The sequence below is a fragment of the Microtus oregoni genome, unplaced genomic scaffold (assembly GCF_018167655.1).
Source record: "Microtus oregoni isolate MIOR12 unplaced genomic scaffold, Mior012 000023F_ref0000262, whole genome shotgun sequence".
Taxonomy (NCBI): domain Eukaryota; kingdom Metazoa; phylum Chordata; class Mammalia; order Rodentia; family Cricetidae; genus Microtus; species Microtus oregoni.
In genome coordinates, this window is record NW_024543082.1 from 17,920,880 (window position 1) to 17,936,991 (window position 16,112).

The 16,112-nt window shown below is 44.0% G+C and overlaps 2 protein-coding genes across 2 annotated transcripts in view; both read left to right on the forward strand.

The window, feature by feature from the left end:
* Tmprss7 (transmembrane serine protease 7) overlaps nt 1-12,157 on the forward strand; it is a 47,375-nt gene extending 35,218 nt beyond the window's left edge. Inside the window, exons 13-18 of the mRNA XM_041672996.1 lie at nt 3,256-3,366; nt 4,106-4,222; nt 5,084-5,255; nt 6,809-7,077; nt 9,208-9,344; nt 11,903-12,157. Coding sequence (XP_041528930.1) covers nt 3,256-3,366; nt 4,106-4,222; nt 5,084-5,255; nt 6,809-7,077; nt 9,208-9,344; nt 11,903-12,073 — 977 coding nt within the window. The 3' untranslated portion in view covers nt 12,074-12,157. The remainder of the gene's footprint in view (nt 1-3,255; nt 3,367-4,105; nt 4,223-5,083; nt 5,256-6,808; nt 7,078-9,207; nt 9,345-11,902) is intronic.
* Nucleotides 12,158-14,183: 2,026 nt separating this feature from the next.
* CUNH3orf52 (chromosome unknown C3orf52 homolog) overlaps nt 14,184-16,112 on the forward strand; it is a 28,026-nt gene continuing 26,097 nt past the window's right edge. Inside the window, exons 1-2 of the mRNA XM_041672995.1 lie at nt 14,184-14,280; nt 14,448-14,631. Coding sequence (XP_041528929.1) covers nt 14,494-14,631 — 138 coding nt within the window. The 5' untranslated portion in view covers nt 14,184-14,280; nt 14,448-14,493. The remainder of the gene's footprint in view (nt 14,281-14,447; nt 14,632-16,112) is intronic.

The window sequence follows — 16,112 nt, forward strand, 5'->3', positions numbered from 1 at the left end:
TATGAGGAAGTCACTTTTTGGAATCTTTGCTGCTGCTGGCTGACACCGGTGTCTGTAGTTGCTCTGCAATCACTAGCTAACCCAAAACTCAATGGCGTAATTAACCCCATCATTTATTCTTCATCTCGCATTCATGAGTTGCGTAGGCTCAGCTTAACTGAGTGGCTCAGGTTCAAGCACTGGGCAGTTCTGTGCTGAGTCTTTCCAGGCGGGGATTATGGCTGGTATTTATCGCATTTTCTTTCAATGAGCCAAGGAACTAGTAGTAACAAAAGCAAGGAAAAGTAACCAGAAACATGTGACTCCCCTATGGCCTGGCCTTGAAAAGTTTATCTTGTATTCCATAGCTCAGAAGACACATAGCTGTGCCCATAGTCAAGAGGGAGGGAAATTCAGTTTGCATACCCCAGGGCTGTGGCATTACTCTGACCATGGGGACTAAAGTCCTATGGATAATGACTTAAGCCACCACAATCCTATGTCAAAGCTCAGATCCTTCTCCTTGCTCAGAATCTGCAAGAATTAATTTAGTGTGGATGCTCTTGGAACACAGACATGGTGAACAATTTGGATTTATTTATATTTTCTGTTATAGTTACTTTTTTATTGAAAAAGTTTTTTCATAAAATATATTGATAAAGGTTTTTCCTCTCCCAGTTCTTCTTAGACTCTGCCCACTTCTCCACCAATTCTACCCTCTTTCTCTCTCTTTAGAAAACGAGCAAACAAAGAAAACAGAACAACAACAAAAAATCAACAGAAAAAAACCCACAAACACACACACACACACACGACAGACACAAAAACAAAACCCATAAAAGTACAAAATTGGAAACCATAATTTGCAACCAAAAGATCGGTAAGGCAGAAAAAGAAAAATACCAAACAAAGCAATAAGAGAGAAAAGGCTACAAAAATTCCACTGACTTTGTTCTGTGTTGGCCATCTACCGTTAGGCCTGTGGCCGGCCCTTAAGTGTAATTAGTATACCCAGTGAGAATCCGCTGGGAAAAAATAATTTTTCCTTTGCAAGCAGGTGCCACTTGGAGATAGTATCTTGGTTAGCTCCTGTCCACTTCCCCTTCCCAGTGCTGAGATCCAGTCTGGCTTGAAGTTATGGAGGTTTTGTGCCTGCCACCACAGTCTTGTGAACTCAAATGTGCACTAGGCCTGCCATGTCTAAAGACACTGCTTACTTACCTTCTTCCTGCCTCCTCCTCCACACATACACTGATATTCTGCTGGTAAGGACAAAGGAATGGATACAAAACAGTCCTAGTCTAGATAGAGGATATATAGCTTGGTTTTTCATTGTCATTTGCAACCTGTCCCTGAATTTATTTCTAGTTGCAAGGAATGATAGTTAGAAGATAACTTGCAGGACTATATAAAGTTATTGTCAACCTTTTTGTTCATGTTTAAATATTCTTGTAACAGTGACGGTATGCAATTTTTCCATACCTTTGGAGAAACATTATATTTATTATACTGCAACTATATAAAATTATGTTCATAAAAATAACCCATTTCTCTACAATTTTGTGTATATGTGTGTTACTGGAATCAAGCCTAGAGTCTTTCTTATACTAGGCAAGTACTCTAACACTGAACTATATGCCTAACTTCTTTGTATACTTTTAAATTGAAAAAAAAAATCTTTTTAATTTATGGCTTATTAGCACTGTAAATGTATAAAATATTCTATTTCTTTTCTTTCTTTGTTTTCTTTTTCTTTCTTTTATTTTTGGGCAGGGGTGTGTGTACTTTTTGAGACAGAGATTCCAGGGTGGCCTCAAACTCACAAGAGATCCTTCTAACTCCTTGTCTTGAGTGCTGGGATAAAGGCATGCACTGCCACAGCCTGGTTTCTATTTTTTAAGAAAATAGATGCTGTCAGTTTTAGTGGTTGAAGGTTTCTCTTTTTTTTTTTTCATTACTGCTCTTTGCTCTGATGCTCCAGACGAAAGCCATTGCCATTGCTTTATAAGGACTAATATTTTTATCATTGTAATTCACTGCATCAATTTTGAAGCTATCCTCCGGTTGTCAGCTGGGTCCTGTTGGAGACAACCAACTATTTCAAGGTAGCAGTGTACTTTCCTCACTGTTCAGAGGGGCTAAGATGAGAAATACTCTGGTGACAGAGACAGTAAAAGTGCTAATTTCACAATCCAGAAATCACTGTGAAAACGGCCCTTCTAGAGGTGCTTGATGCTGGGCCAACATTATCTCAGAGCCTATACCTTGAGGACTATAGGGCAGAAAAAAGCCTGGCTCGAGTTTGAGTAAGGATGAGACAGCAAAAACTGGGTAGATGCCCCTCCAGCCAGGAGAAGGGTTTGGCTGCCTCTCATTGACTGGAGGTACCCCCATATCACAGGATGTCACTTAACTTATATAAGCTGACGCTCACAGTAATAAACAGAATTCCTGCTTTGATTTGACTCCCTATTGCATCTGATTGTCCTGCATTGTGGGGTTGCAGAATGGAACGGATAGCACACTCACCTTTCCCTGGGGAATAAGGAGACTCGGGAAGCCTAGCATTTGCTGGTGCACTGTGCCTGCCATGGCTGTGAAGATGCATGTCAAAGAGGAAGTGGTGGTGTTTAGGGTATACATCTATCAGAATAAAACAATTTTAAGGGGGTTTCACATTAATTCATTCACCAAGCTTTTTGTGAACACCTATTATTTTTGGTCAGGGACCCAAGGTAAAGAAATGAAGGAGACAAAAGCTCTCATTTCAGTCCCCTGCACCTTCTTCAGGAGGGTAGGCAAGTTCAACACAGGTCGTAGCTGATGAGGGGGATTATTTTTCTTAGAAAAGGGTTACTTATGCCAGGCATGGTGGAGTACATCTTTAAACCTGTCACTCAGGAGGTAGAGGCAAGAGGATCTCCTTGAGTTCAGGGGTCAGCCTGGTCTACATAGTGAGTTCCAGGTTAGCTAGGGTTACGCGTGAAATCTTATCTCAAAAGGAAAACAAAATATGATTCTTTATGATGCAATGAGTTGAATTGACATAAACCACCTGATTTAAATGCACTTACACAATAACAAAAACAAGACCTAGAAAAGGAGTTACACTAAACTTCTGCTTCCTTCCAGGGATGTGTCATTTCAAGAGAAAACACACTCTGTCACTCCCCTGTATTTGCCACGTTAAGGTTCACAGCTTTAGAGGGATACTGCTGGTCGTCAGGGAGACCAGCTGATGTCCTGTGTTCATGACTTTTCTGTCTCTCACCACAGTGACTGCCAAACCTGCCTGCAATGCCAGCATCTTCCGGCAGCGGGGCCCTCTGGTCTGTGATGGCTTCTGGGACTGTGACGATGGCCAGGATGAGCAGAACTGCACTCGGAGTGAGGAAGACACACAGGGCTCTGTTCTTTCTGTAGCACCTCAGTGAGCCAAAAGCTCTGTTGCATTCAGGGAGATCATCTTGTCCCAGTTTCCCCAGACTGTTCTCAGTTTTAGCCCTGCTATCTCTTGTTTGGAGAATCCTACCCAGCCTAAAAAACAATGACATACTTGCTCACAGTAGGTGGGGTGGAATTGGATGTGCTCCCGTGCAAATATTGGCATGTTTTCATGGTTTTACTGGCTTTTCATGCTAGCTGTAGGTTAGACAATGAAGGTCTGTCATAGACGAGCCTGCCAGACACTGTGAGGACTCCTGCTAATACCGCTGTAGAAAGTTAACCCCATAGCTTGTGAACAAATGCATTGTAATTCAGAGTATCTCTTCGTTATTTTTTCCCCTAAAAGGACAGCATGTGATGTGGGTGTGACTTTTTTTTCTTAGAGAATTAAACTAAGCAATAGCTAAAAGGCCATTGATATGGTCAACCTTTTTTTTTTTTTATCTTGTGTTCACCGTGAGTATGGAGAGGCAGTTGGAATGATTCTCAGCTATGTGCTATTGGCCTGCCTTCTAAAGGATCTGCTTAGGTGAAGAAACATGTCCTTGTGGGTTTCCCCATTTATTCTGCCAGCCTTTTCCAACTACACAGAGTTCCATGTCATTCCCTCAAATCTGTTTCTGGCTAGAAGCAACAACAACAAAAACCCAAATTGTTCCTTCTTTTCGCTCATTTTTAGGCATCCCGTGCACCAATAGGACCTTTAAGTGCGGCAATGACATCTGCTTCCGGAAACAAAATGCGCAGTGTGATGGGATCGTGGATTGTGCCGACGGGAGTGATGAAGAGGGCTGCAGTGCGTAGCAGTGGCTTCTTTTGCTTCGTGTCTCTCTCTTCCTTCATCCACTGGTCATGTCCAGGGCCTCAGAGTACCATTCCTCAAGCAAAGGTGGCTCTGGATCTAGGAAACAACAATACTTATTGGTGACCTGAATCCGACATTATTCCAAAGAAATAAAAACCTCTGAGGTTTGTTCCAGCTTCCTCCTTGATAAAAGAGTTAACACACAAGATCCCAGTCAAGGAGGGAATCACCTGTGTGCAAAGCAGTGGACTCCAGTGGATGAGTTTTAGCGATGACTCTCCATAAGGACAACACCAAAGTTCTTTGTACCACATGTCCTCCTCAGCCATGTGACCTTTCATTAACCACGAGGCAACAGGTTCACGATCCATCCCTATCGATGCCATTGACACTGAAAAGCAAGGGCTCTGATAGCTAAATTTCAGTAGCTGTCCGCTTTTTGGACTTACAAATTCTCTTCTAAATGCCTTCTCTCCGATTAGCACGACTTCAAAGACATTCTCAGTTCTTTTAGATTTGGAAGTTACTGTTTCTTTCCCACATAATCACCTAACTCCAGGAGCTGTTGATTATGTCAGCTGTTAGTTAATACAGGGCCTTCCTCCCCTGTATGCATCAGCGTAGAGACTCCAAGTCAGGGCATGCTCTCAGAAGCAAAGGAGGGGTGCTGTGTTGGCCCTGATTCCAGATAGACCTATAGATTTCCTCTCTGCTAGATAAGCAGGAGATTGCCAACTGACGGCTTGATGACTCAGCTCCCAACACAGCCATAATGTGATAGAATTTCTGCTTCTCTCTGTGTGTTTCTGTTTCTGTCTGCCTTTCACTCATATGACCCTCCCTCTCCTAAAGGCTGTAGCAGGGGCTCTTCCTCCCTCCACCGCATCGTTGGGGGTTCTGACTCCCAAGAGGGGACCTGGCCATGGCAGGTCAGCCTCCACTTCATTGGATCAGCCTACTGTGGTGCCTCCGTCATCTCCAGGGAGTGGCTTCTCTCAGCAGCCCATTGTTTCCACGGAAACAGGTAGGCTATCCCAGTCTTCACCCTCAAAACCATGTATCTGACCTCCAGTTTGGGGGAAAAGCTTTCTAGTGGAAATGAACAATTTAGTTGGGTTCCTTTATGTCTTTGGGTGTGTGTGGGGGGAATCAGTTGTACACCAGTTTTGTTTTTAAATACCATTGACATGAAGGAAAAGAACACAAAGGAATCACCAAGGCTGAAGATACTTTTATTAGGCTGAGGAAATGGAGACTGGCTTTTAAACCACAGGGCCAAACCCAAGTCAGTGTACGGAATGTAGAGAAGGGCAGTGATGGAGGATAGTTGGAGAGCATGGATCTCTTCTGGATGAGGCAGGGGTACCAGAAGCCAGGACTGGCATCAGAAGGGTTCTGTCTGCCTTTGCCTGTAGGGTTATTAAGGGACAGGTTCTCTTTGAACTAAGGGTAAAGGCAAAACTTTAAAAAAATAAAAAAGAAAACCTCACTTAAAACCTTACACCTAAGACTAGAGAGATGACTCAGCAGTAAGAGCACTGGCTGTTGCTTCAGAAGACCTGGGTTCATTTTCCAGCACCAACATGGCTTATAACTGGGACTCCAGTTCCAGGGTATCCGGCACCCTCACATAGACACACATGCAGGCAAAACACCAGTGAACAAAAAAGTAAATAAATGTAAAAAGAAAAAAATTAAAAAAAAAGACAAACCAACAAACAAAAATCTTAAGCCTGTCTGAGATCTGCTGGATCTTAAGTAAAACAAAACACCAATTAATCCAAAATTTTAAATAGAGTTTTACAGTGAAGTTACACAATTTGAATCTTAGCTTTCCCTGGAATTTACAGGATTTATGCTAATTACTGAAGTAACTTCATCAATAAGTAAAATAACTGCTCCAAATATGATGCTAGCCTTTCTCTGAACCATGTCCTTAGCTTTCTTCCCAAGTTTCCATGTCCTCTGCGCCCATAATCTCCCTGGTTGCTGCACTGATTCTGTGGGAGACCAATCCTTATAAGGGAGTTCTGTGCCCCTCTTAGATAGATTGGTCAAGGTCTGAGCAACCACTACACTGACTTGCAAAAATTCTGATAGCTCACAAGAAAGTTTTTCAATAATGTTCTGAGGCTTAAAGCCCTTCAATGTCTAATCTGTTGATAGCCATTTCATTTGAATTTGAAAAAAAGGCCCCCAAACAATACCTTACTGTCCTTGTGTGTCTATATTATTAGCATAAATAAGAGAGTAACAAATTAATTGAAGTCACCCATATTTTTGACCTGTATGTGGTTGGTTCATGAGGGCAAGAAACTTTTGAGCTATTTCCTCAAAACACCACTGAGAGAATTTTCTGGAGTACAGCTATAACTTGCTATTACTAGACAACTTACATCATGGCTGTGTCTAGCAAGGAGACAAGGGAGGCTGTGGACCTTGCTATGGCTCTGAACAGAACCAGGGCTTAAGACAGGACTTGGCAGTAAGGCCCTCCTCTGTGCATCCTGATTATGGCTCTGTAAGTACTTGCTTTCAAACAGTTACTAACCCTGTGCTTCATTCCTTTTCTGCCAGGCTATCTGACCCCACTCCATGGACTGCACACCTTGGGATGTATGTGCAGGGGAGCGCCAAGTTTGTTTCTCCACTCAGAAGGATTGTGGTCCACGAATACTATAACAGTCAAACCTTTGACTATGATATTGCTTTGCTACAGCTCAGTATAGCCTGGCCTGAGACCCTGAAACAGATCATTCAGCCAATATGTCTCCCCCCAGCTGGCCAGAAAGTGCGCGGTGGGGAGAAGTGCTGGGTGACTGGCTGGGGGCGAAGGCACGAAGCAGGTGTGTATGAGTGGATGGTCACTCCCCTGCCCTACAAAGGGAAGACATCTGGGCTAACCTAAGACTTTGGCATTCCCGGGGATGATTGAGTATACATCTCAGTGAAGAGGGAGCCCCTGGGAAGGGGGTATTATTATCTGTGTTTTGTGACCTTTTTACCTGTCCTCAAATAAGCAGGACTCAATAATGGGAGAGAGGAATTTTATGAGCAAGGCATGACTGGTCATGGGCCCTTTTCAAACTCTGGAGTTTCAAACTCTAGGCAATTTTTTTATTTTTTTATTTTTAGGCTTCCTTTTTATATAAAGAAGTGATTCATTTTGTAAAGGGGAGAGCATACATATGCATACCCTACTGTGCCAACCCAGACAACTGTCTGGAAGGTTATGTAAGCATGTCTCACACCAGGACTAGTGACCAAGGGATGGGAGTGAGAAAGAAATCCATCCAGGGGCCACCTCAGACTGCAAATTCTGATCCAGGAATCACAGCATCTTAGAATCAGTCCCCCCAGTGGGGATGGCTTTTGCAATACCTTCACACACCCAGAAAAGAAATCTTTTTTCGGCAAGTAAAAGTGAAGCTGTATGTTTGGGAAGCCTCTCTATCCAACTTTCCCAGGTTTCTCCTGGCTCATGATTTATAGCTGAATTTAAATATACAGCGAGGAAAAGAATCCAAAGCCACCTGAATGTTTCCCCAAGGGTCAGTGCCCAAGTATTGCTCCTGGGATCTCAGATCCCTTTGATGTCTTTTCCAAGGCAAAAGGGCAGGTATAGTACATGAAAATTTTCAGTCTACTCCTGAGCTTAGGTGTGGTACTCTAAAGATCCTCTCTGGTAGTTTCTCAGATTCTCAGCACCCTTGTGAACTTATGATGTAATGATGTTCGCCATCAAATGGAGGCTGCTGAGGTCTAAGAGTCCCAAGGCGGGAAAGCAACTGTTCACACACTTGTAACTCTTCTTACATGTTGTTGTGCCTGGTGATTTTATTGTCTTAGTTTGCTTTTCTATTGTTGTGAGAAACACTATGACCAAAAGCAAACTGAGGAGGAAAGGGTTTATTTCACTGCACTAAGATTTTTTATGGACCATCATTAAAAGAAAGTGAGAGCAAGAATTCAAGGCAGGAAGGAACCTGGAGGCTGGAAACAAAACACAGAGACAATGGAGGGATGAGGCTTCCTGACTTGCTGCTCTGGCTTTTATTCAGCTTTCTCTCTCTCCTTCCTTCCTTCCTTCCTTCCTTCCTTCCTTCTTTCCATTTTTCTTTCTTTTCTTTTTCTTTCCTTTTATTTTTGATTTTTTTTGAGACAGGTTTTCTCTGTGTACAGCCCTAGCTGTCTGGAACTAGCTCTGTAGACCAGGCTGGCCTCAAACTCACAGAGATCTGCCTGCCTCTGCCTGCCCAGCCTCAGCTGCTTTTCTTTTACCTCTCAGGACCACCTGCCCAGGGATCTATCTGAATCCTCTCCCATCAGTCATTAATTAAAATGCTCTACAAACTTGTCTGCAAGTCAGTCTGATGGGGGCATTTTCTTAATTGAGGTTCTCTGTTTTCAGATGACTCCGGTTTTTGTCAAGTTGATAAAAATATAACCAATACTTTGGTCATCTAACACTCGTGGAAGAGACTTCCCAGCTCACTCAAGATGGAGTCATGATGAGCATGAGTGTATATGTATGTTTTTTGACTCATTATAGGCAGGCAAGTTAGAAAGGAAGAAGCCATAGAAAAGCAAGTCACTTTTAGGGCTTCCTTGGAGATTCCCATGAATCAGCGGTATGTTTCCCTTTGAGGAGCACACCTGGACTATAAAACCAGGTACTAAAAGTTGCTGGGGCTCAGTCCCACAGGACACAGTGGCACGGTGGCTCAGTGGCCAAGGTGCTGAAGTCAGACCTTTGGCTGTGTCCTGAGGTTCCTTGCTAGTTGTGTACCATTGGGCAAGACTTGAATCTCACAAGGCTTCGTTTCTTTGGAAGCAAAACGGGGCTAATAGAATTCACCTCCAGAGACTCACACTGAGGCCTCAAGGAGATAATCTCTGCTGATTGCTCAAGTGAAACCTGGAAGAAGTGTAATCCTTACCATCACCACGATATCCATCCTCCATGTGTCTTTCAGATAAGAAAGGCTCCCCTGTATTGCAGCAAGCAGAGGTAGAGCTCATTGATCAAACCGTCTGTGTTTCCACCTACGGGATCATCACTTCCCGGATGCTCTGTGCAGGGGTTATGTCTGGCAAGAGCGATGCTTGCAAAGTAAGTCTTCCGCCTTCCCCTCGCCTAGCATGTCGTGCTTGCTGTAAACACATTGACATTTCATCTACACAATACTGGGGTTATCTAGGGCAGGCCTTGTCCTTCCTTCATCTGAATTGCCCAGAAGCTAATTATGATTCAGTTGCCTAAGACCAGGGAAACATGGAGAAAGAACAGCTTTTAAAAATTACCATCCTCTTATAAGTGAGTACACACCATGTTTGCCTTTCTCAGTCCGGGTTACTTCACTCAGGACAGTTTGTTTTATCTAGTTCCATCCATTTGCCTTCAAATTTCCTGGTGTCCTTGTTTTTAACAGCTGAGTAGCAATCCATTGTGTAAATGCACCACATTTTTTTTTAAAAACCATCCCTCGGCTGAGAGACACCTAGGTTGTTTCTAGATTCTAGCTATTACAAATAAAGCTGTTGTGAACACAGTTGAGCAAGTGTCCTTGTGTATGATGGAGCATTCTTTGGGTATATACTGAAGAGTGGTATAGCTGGATCTTGTGGTAGATTGATTTCCAGTTTTCTGAGAAATCACTACTCTGACTTTCAAAGTGACTGTACAAGTTTGCATCCCACAAGCAATGGAAGAATGCTGCCCTTGCTCCACATCTTCTCCAGCATGAGTCTCTTGTGGGACTCCTAACATAGGGACCAGGGGCTGTCTCTGACTCTTACTGGCTTTTGGGACCCTACTCCTCATACTGGGTTGCCTTCACCAGCCTTAATACATGGGGAGGTGCCTAGTTTTACTGCAACTTGTTATGCCATGTTTTGTCTATACTCATGGGAGACCTGCCTTTTCCTAAACAGAAATGGAGGAGGGGACTGGAAGGTGGGAACAGAAGGGGGCTGAGGGGAGGAACTGGAAGGAGAGGAGTGAGGAGAAACTGCAGCTGAGATGTAAAATAAATAAATAAATTTATTTAAAAATAAAAGAATAGAAAGAAAATACCATACACACATAGATACACCCACAGTGCTTCAGTGCTTGTTCCCTTAGCACCAAAACTATAGGGTTCATTTTGATGCATATTCTGGGGAAGAGAAGAGGAAGGAGGCTGAGTCAGAGCACACTCATGTAGGCTCCACGGTTGCCCTGGGAGCAGCGAGGATAGCTGTAGGATACCACCTTGAGCCTTTAATTCCAATCAGTGCAGATCCCTTCATGATGTACAATGAGTACAAAGAGCAGTGGGGGCCTTTCCACATCTTGCCGACTTTAGTTGCAATGCTAGCACCTCATCTTATTATACTGATACAGCAAGTACTGGGCAAGGTCCTGCATATAAATTCCTTCACATCACCCTTTTTACCCTTATTCTATAGCAGAGTGATGGAGGAAGGTCATTGGTTAAAAAATAAAGAAACTGCTTGGCTGGCCCTCATAGGTTAAAACACAGGTAGGCGGAGTAAACAGAACAGAATGCTGGGAGAAAGAAGCTGAGTCAGGGAGTCGCCATGATTCTCCCACTCCAGACAGAAGCAGGTTAAGATCTTTCCTGGTAAACTAGCTCGTGGAGCTACACAGATTATTAGAAATGGGTTAGATGGATATGTAAGAGCTTGCCAATAAGAAACTGAAACTAATGGGCCAAGCAGTGTTTAAATGAATACAGTTTGTGTGTTGTTTTTTCGGGGCATAAGCTAGCCATGTGGGTGGCCAGGTGCCGGGGACGCAGCCCCGCCGCTCCTATTACAGCAGCAGAGCATAAATAGAGTCCCTCCCTCCAGGTTAGACAGCCAGTGACTGTGAGTGTCTTGGTGGGATGGGAGCCCTTTCCTTTCTTAATCCTAACGCTACTGTACTTCAAGTGCTCATTGTTCCTGGCCAACTAGATAGCTGTGTTCTACACAAGTGCACAGGATTGGGCATTAAATCAGACCTATAGAGCTGGCAACAACAACAATGACCCAATTTCTCTATTAGTCAGAATCTACCTAAGGAGTTATGAAATTTTTGAATGGTGATTCAGGGGATACTATCTTACCTTCATATCCAAGCTGTAACTTTACCCACCCTCCAAAATAGAGACACAAAACCCCAGATATTACACTTAAAGATCCATGATGTAGGGACTGTTTGACCCTTAAATTATTATAGCTTTTGCTCTGTGGAACTGAGATGTCAGAGGCATTCTTATATGAAAACAGTTGGCAGCCAGCAGCTCTTGGGGTGACGTAAGTCGATGTGGATGACTAAGTCATTTCTTCTTTCGCCTTGGGCCAATGAGCCAACTGCTGAAGCTGAATAGTTCACAAATGGAAGTCAGTCTTCCATGATTTGTACGATAATGAAATGAACCCAGACACTACTGGGCATATAGCCATCACTAATTAGATATCAGCCCCTAGGATTGCTACTATTTTTGCTGCTGAAATGACTACTAGTAGTTAATTCTTTGAAGATTGGTGAGAATTGCTTTCTCCTTCCTAGTGGTCACACAAGCAAAACCATGTTGGAATGAACACAATGTATCTGACACCTAAATGCTGGACTTGGTGTTCATGAGACACATGCCTTCATGTTCACGTTATCTTTTTGTGTAGGGAGATTCAGGTGGACCCTTGTCTTGTCGAAGAAAGAGTGATGGAAAATGGATTCTGACCGGCATTGTCAGCTGGGGACATGGATGTGGAAGACCAAATTTTCCTGGTGTTTACACAAGGGTGTCAAACTTTGTTCCCTGGATCCATAAATATGTTCCTTCTCTTTTGTAACTGTACCAGTTGGATTTTTAACTGATTTGTGTGGTCTATTCTTGAAAAAGAATGTAATTATCATCAATAAAATTAATCCTATTTTTCAACCAAAAATGTCAGATTAAGCTCATCTGATATTCATTGCAAGGTAAACAAATTAATATGTATTCCATAAAAATTTCCCAAGGATGTAATGATATTCATTCTAAGGTGTCAACATGTTATTAATTCATAGATGGAAGAAAACTTAAATATTGTCACAAACCAAGCTTCTAAAGTAAAATGAGAACAAAGATAGGTGTCTTTCTTGTGTGTTCCAGTGCAAGTGGAGATGCTTGCAAGGATGGAGACAAATACAGTACACAGCTAAGATATTCCAGGGAAGCCCTTACCTGACTGTTAGTGTTCCTACGAAATTCAATGCACAAAATAGTGGTATCTCACAAAGAGACATAAGGCAAAATTCAGTAATTGGCAGAGGAGGAAGAGACGGTGTTGCTTTCCAGTCCAATTTGTTCTGCCCACATCATGTTGGACCATGGCTGTAGAGGGGCATGCTGTATACGGAGAAACTAATCTACCTGTGCACAAAACTAAGCATGGATCCACCCCCACACAAGACTATAGGTTTGCAATCCTCACTAGAGTGGTAGAAAACTGTCAGTCAGAGGTGGACGGAAATACATCTGTGGAATTTTGATCTTGATAACGGTGGCCAACAGCAAAAGCCCAGAGGCATTTTTGGTAAGTGTTCTGAAGGTCAAACTTTTCAGGTATGTTATCTCCTGGCTTTTGATTGTTTTAGTAAAATTTAAATTGTCAAGATTTTCTTTTATTTTTAAAGTTAGTAATGATTTGAATATCTATGTCCACAGTATTTGCTCAACACATTCTAGTTCTTGATTTACCTTAATTTAGAGAGCTTCTATATCCTAGGATAATATTTTCATTGTCAGAGTCCAGAATTAACCATAGCACCAAACAAATAAAATGGAAGAAAAAGTGTTATTTTCCCTTAAACAAAGTCCAAGGAGAAATAACAATACTATTATTAAATAGGGCTAATAATACTGCATAGAACTGTAGAGAAAATTCAAAAATGAAAGGAGAGAGAACAGGATGGGTTATTTTCCAAATTAGTAAAAATGATTGGAAAATTCTGACTACCCTGAGATCATGAATATTTCCAGTTCACAGAACATACTTTGATGTTTTAGAAGACTTTCCTTGGGATTAAGGATAAGCATCACAATAACAGCATCTGTCTGGTACCGAGGGCTGTAACCCAGGGGTAGACCATTTACCTGGGATGGACCCCAACACTTAAATATATTCCCAAGATTTCTAGAGTAGGCAGATTGGTCTTAGTAATTGTGTCTGTCGGGGGAACGGAATGAGGGAATGCAATGACTTACACAGAAGGTTGAGAGGCAAGGTCTTTGGACCAACACCCAAACCACACTTTGGTGCACGTACAAACGTAATTCAGACTCACTAAGCCAGTTGTAAACTATGCATAGGGTGTGGAGGGCATTGTGTGTATGGGTGTGCTTACCGACACGGGCCCTGTGCTTTTTATCCCCCAGGTGGGGTGTGTTTATGGCCCCTCCTCTCAAAGATAAACAGTAATGAGTAAATCAGTAACATTTACGAGTCCTTGCTTCGGCCGGTCACTGTCTTACCCCCCCACCCCCCACCCCCCAGCCCCAGTAACACCCTATGAGTGGAGAACTAACACGTCGCTACTTCTCAAATAGGCTGTCCTAACTAAGTACTATCAGCGATACTGGCACTGCCCCTACGGCTGAATCAGCTTGCAAGGGGAATTGTGCTGCTGGGTATCACTCATCTTCCTGTGCTCACAACCCAGCAGGCTGCCCGACACACAGATTATTCATGCCTGTTTGTTGATTCGGTAGATGAGCACCCTCGCTAGACAGTGAGAACTGAAAAAGTCTCAGCAACACAGTGGTCTGGGAGAAGGCTCACTGGGAACTGCATCCCCCCCCCCCCCCCTTTCCATCCCCTCATCCCCGCCCCCGCCCCCCAACCCAGCCTATCCCTTCCTTGCCACAGTCCAGTTTGCAGTCAGGCCATGTGATCCAGTCTGGGTCCATCCACAGGGAAATGCGTCGCAGGCAGCACCCTGAACAAACCAGAAAAACAGCCCTCCTCTGTTGTGGAGCCCAAGGCAGCAGGGTCCCACCCGCCACTACCTTTCCGGGGTAAGGTCAGCTGTCCAAGGCCAGAGAGCCTCCTCTCCCTGGCTTCGCCCTTTCCCTCCAGGCCAGCCACCACAGGTAGATCTGGAGCCGCCCCAGGTCTACCTGCCGCTCCAGGTGGGTGGAGTGTGAGCTGAGGACTCTCCCTGTCTTGGACTCTGCACCCTTAGGTGCCTCGGTCTTGCCTCTCGGAGAGCGTCTGTCCTTTGCGCTGCCATGGAAGAGGGCAGAGCCCCATCGCCCCGGGAAGAGCTGGAGCTCTCCACGCTGGAGCTGGAGAGGGAGCAGGAAGAACAGACGCCTCTCAGCGTCCAGATTCAGCCTTCCTCCGCCGAGAGCCCTAGCCCAGCCCAGGTAAGGACTTGGGGCTCTGGCGGCCTGTGACAGCAGGAAAGGGGCCTGACACCGTTTTAGAGTGCTAGGGCTCCTCCCTATTAGCGTCCAGGACGCACAAAGAGGGGGGCAGGCTAAAGGAAGCAAAAATGCCTTAGCCTAGACCCCTCCACTACAGGGACCTCACATAGAGACTCTTCAGGAAACTTGGAATGGGGGCGTGGCTGCTCCTTTCAATGAAGAGGGACGATTAGGAGGCAGAGGTAGTTTAGAATTTTTAACATTGTTTTTTCTTTTTTTCACAAATATAGAGAGTGATGGATTGAATCATATGTGCTCTCTCCCTGTTTCCCATCTCTCCCTCCTCTCCCTTCCCCATCACAACCACCACCATTGGGGGCCTACTGTCTACCACCTCCGCCCTCCCCCACCTTCAAACACACTATTTTCATCTACATTGGTCGTTGCTTCCTCCGGAAGAGAGATAGGCAAAGAACACGAGGAGAAAAGAACTGCAGTCCAACTGAGGGTTGGCCCTGGTGAATTTACCGGCTCAGAAAAGGGGAAATAATATCAAAGTTTTATCTCAGAAATAACTTTGCTGTCTTTTCATCTCGGAGGAAGTCCTTGGGGGTGTGCAGGTTGTTAAACTCTTCTGATTCAGCCACGGCAGTGGCTGAACTTTATCCGCAGATCAAATACTTGTAAAACATCAGAGAGCTTGAATTCTGAGCGACCTGTCTTCTGAGTAACCCCTAAGGTTAGCTGAGTTTTATTGGGCTCACTCAACTCTCAGGATGCATCTTTAGCCTGCGTTCTCCCACCCCACTCCACCTTCATCCCTCTTGTGCCCAAGTGCTGATTTTAGTACAAAACTCAAAGCGTGAAAACTTTACTCTTGGCCCACAGTGATTCCTGGAAACAGAGTGGCAATATCTTATTTCATAAGTACCTTGGAGAAGAAGTTGGCACCTTAGGTTTGTATGAACTGGGTTCACAGATGAATGAAGTTTGGATAATATGGCTGAAGGCAAGTGCAGGTAGCCAAAGCCAGGAACTTTCTGTATAATTCTCTAGGGCAGGGTCTGGGCATAGGAATTAGAGCTAATAGCCCCAAGTCAGTCAGGCCCAGCACAACTCCAAAGATTTAATCATTCTCCAGAAAAAAAAAAAAAAGGCATGAGCTGGGACAAGGCTGTGAAGCTATATAACATCATAGGCTCCATGTGCTTCTGGGAGCCCTGGGCTGCCCATGGACAACAGTTGAGAACACGCCACATCCATGCTGAGCATTAGAATTTTATAATTGCTGAGCACCTGTCTTGTGGAGACTGTGCTTTCAAGGTCCTAGTGACTTCCTTGTTAGTCAGATGGTACAGATGTGCTGACTTCCTTGTAATATGGCTTTGTAGGTCACTATGCAGTGAAGTTTCAGTGACCCATGAAATGGAGGGAAGGTGACGGGCTCCCTTAGAACCTGAAGGGCCTTCTAGAGATACTTG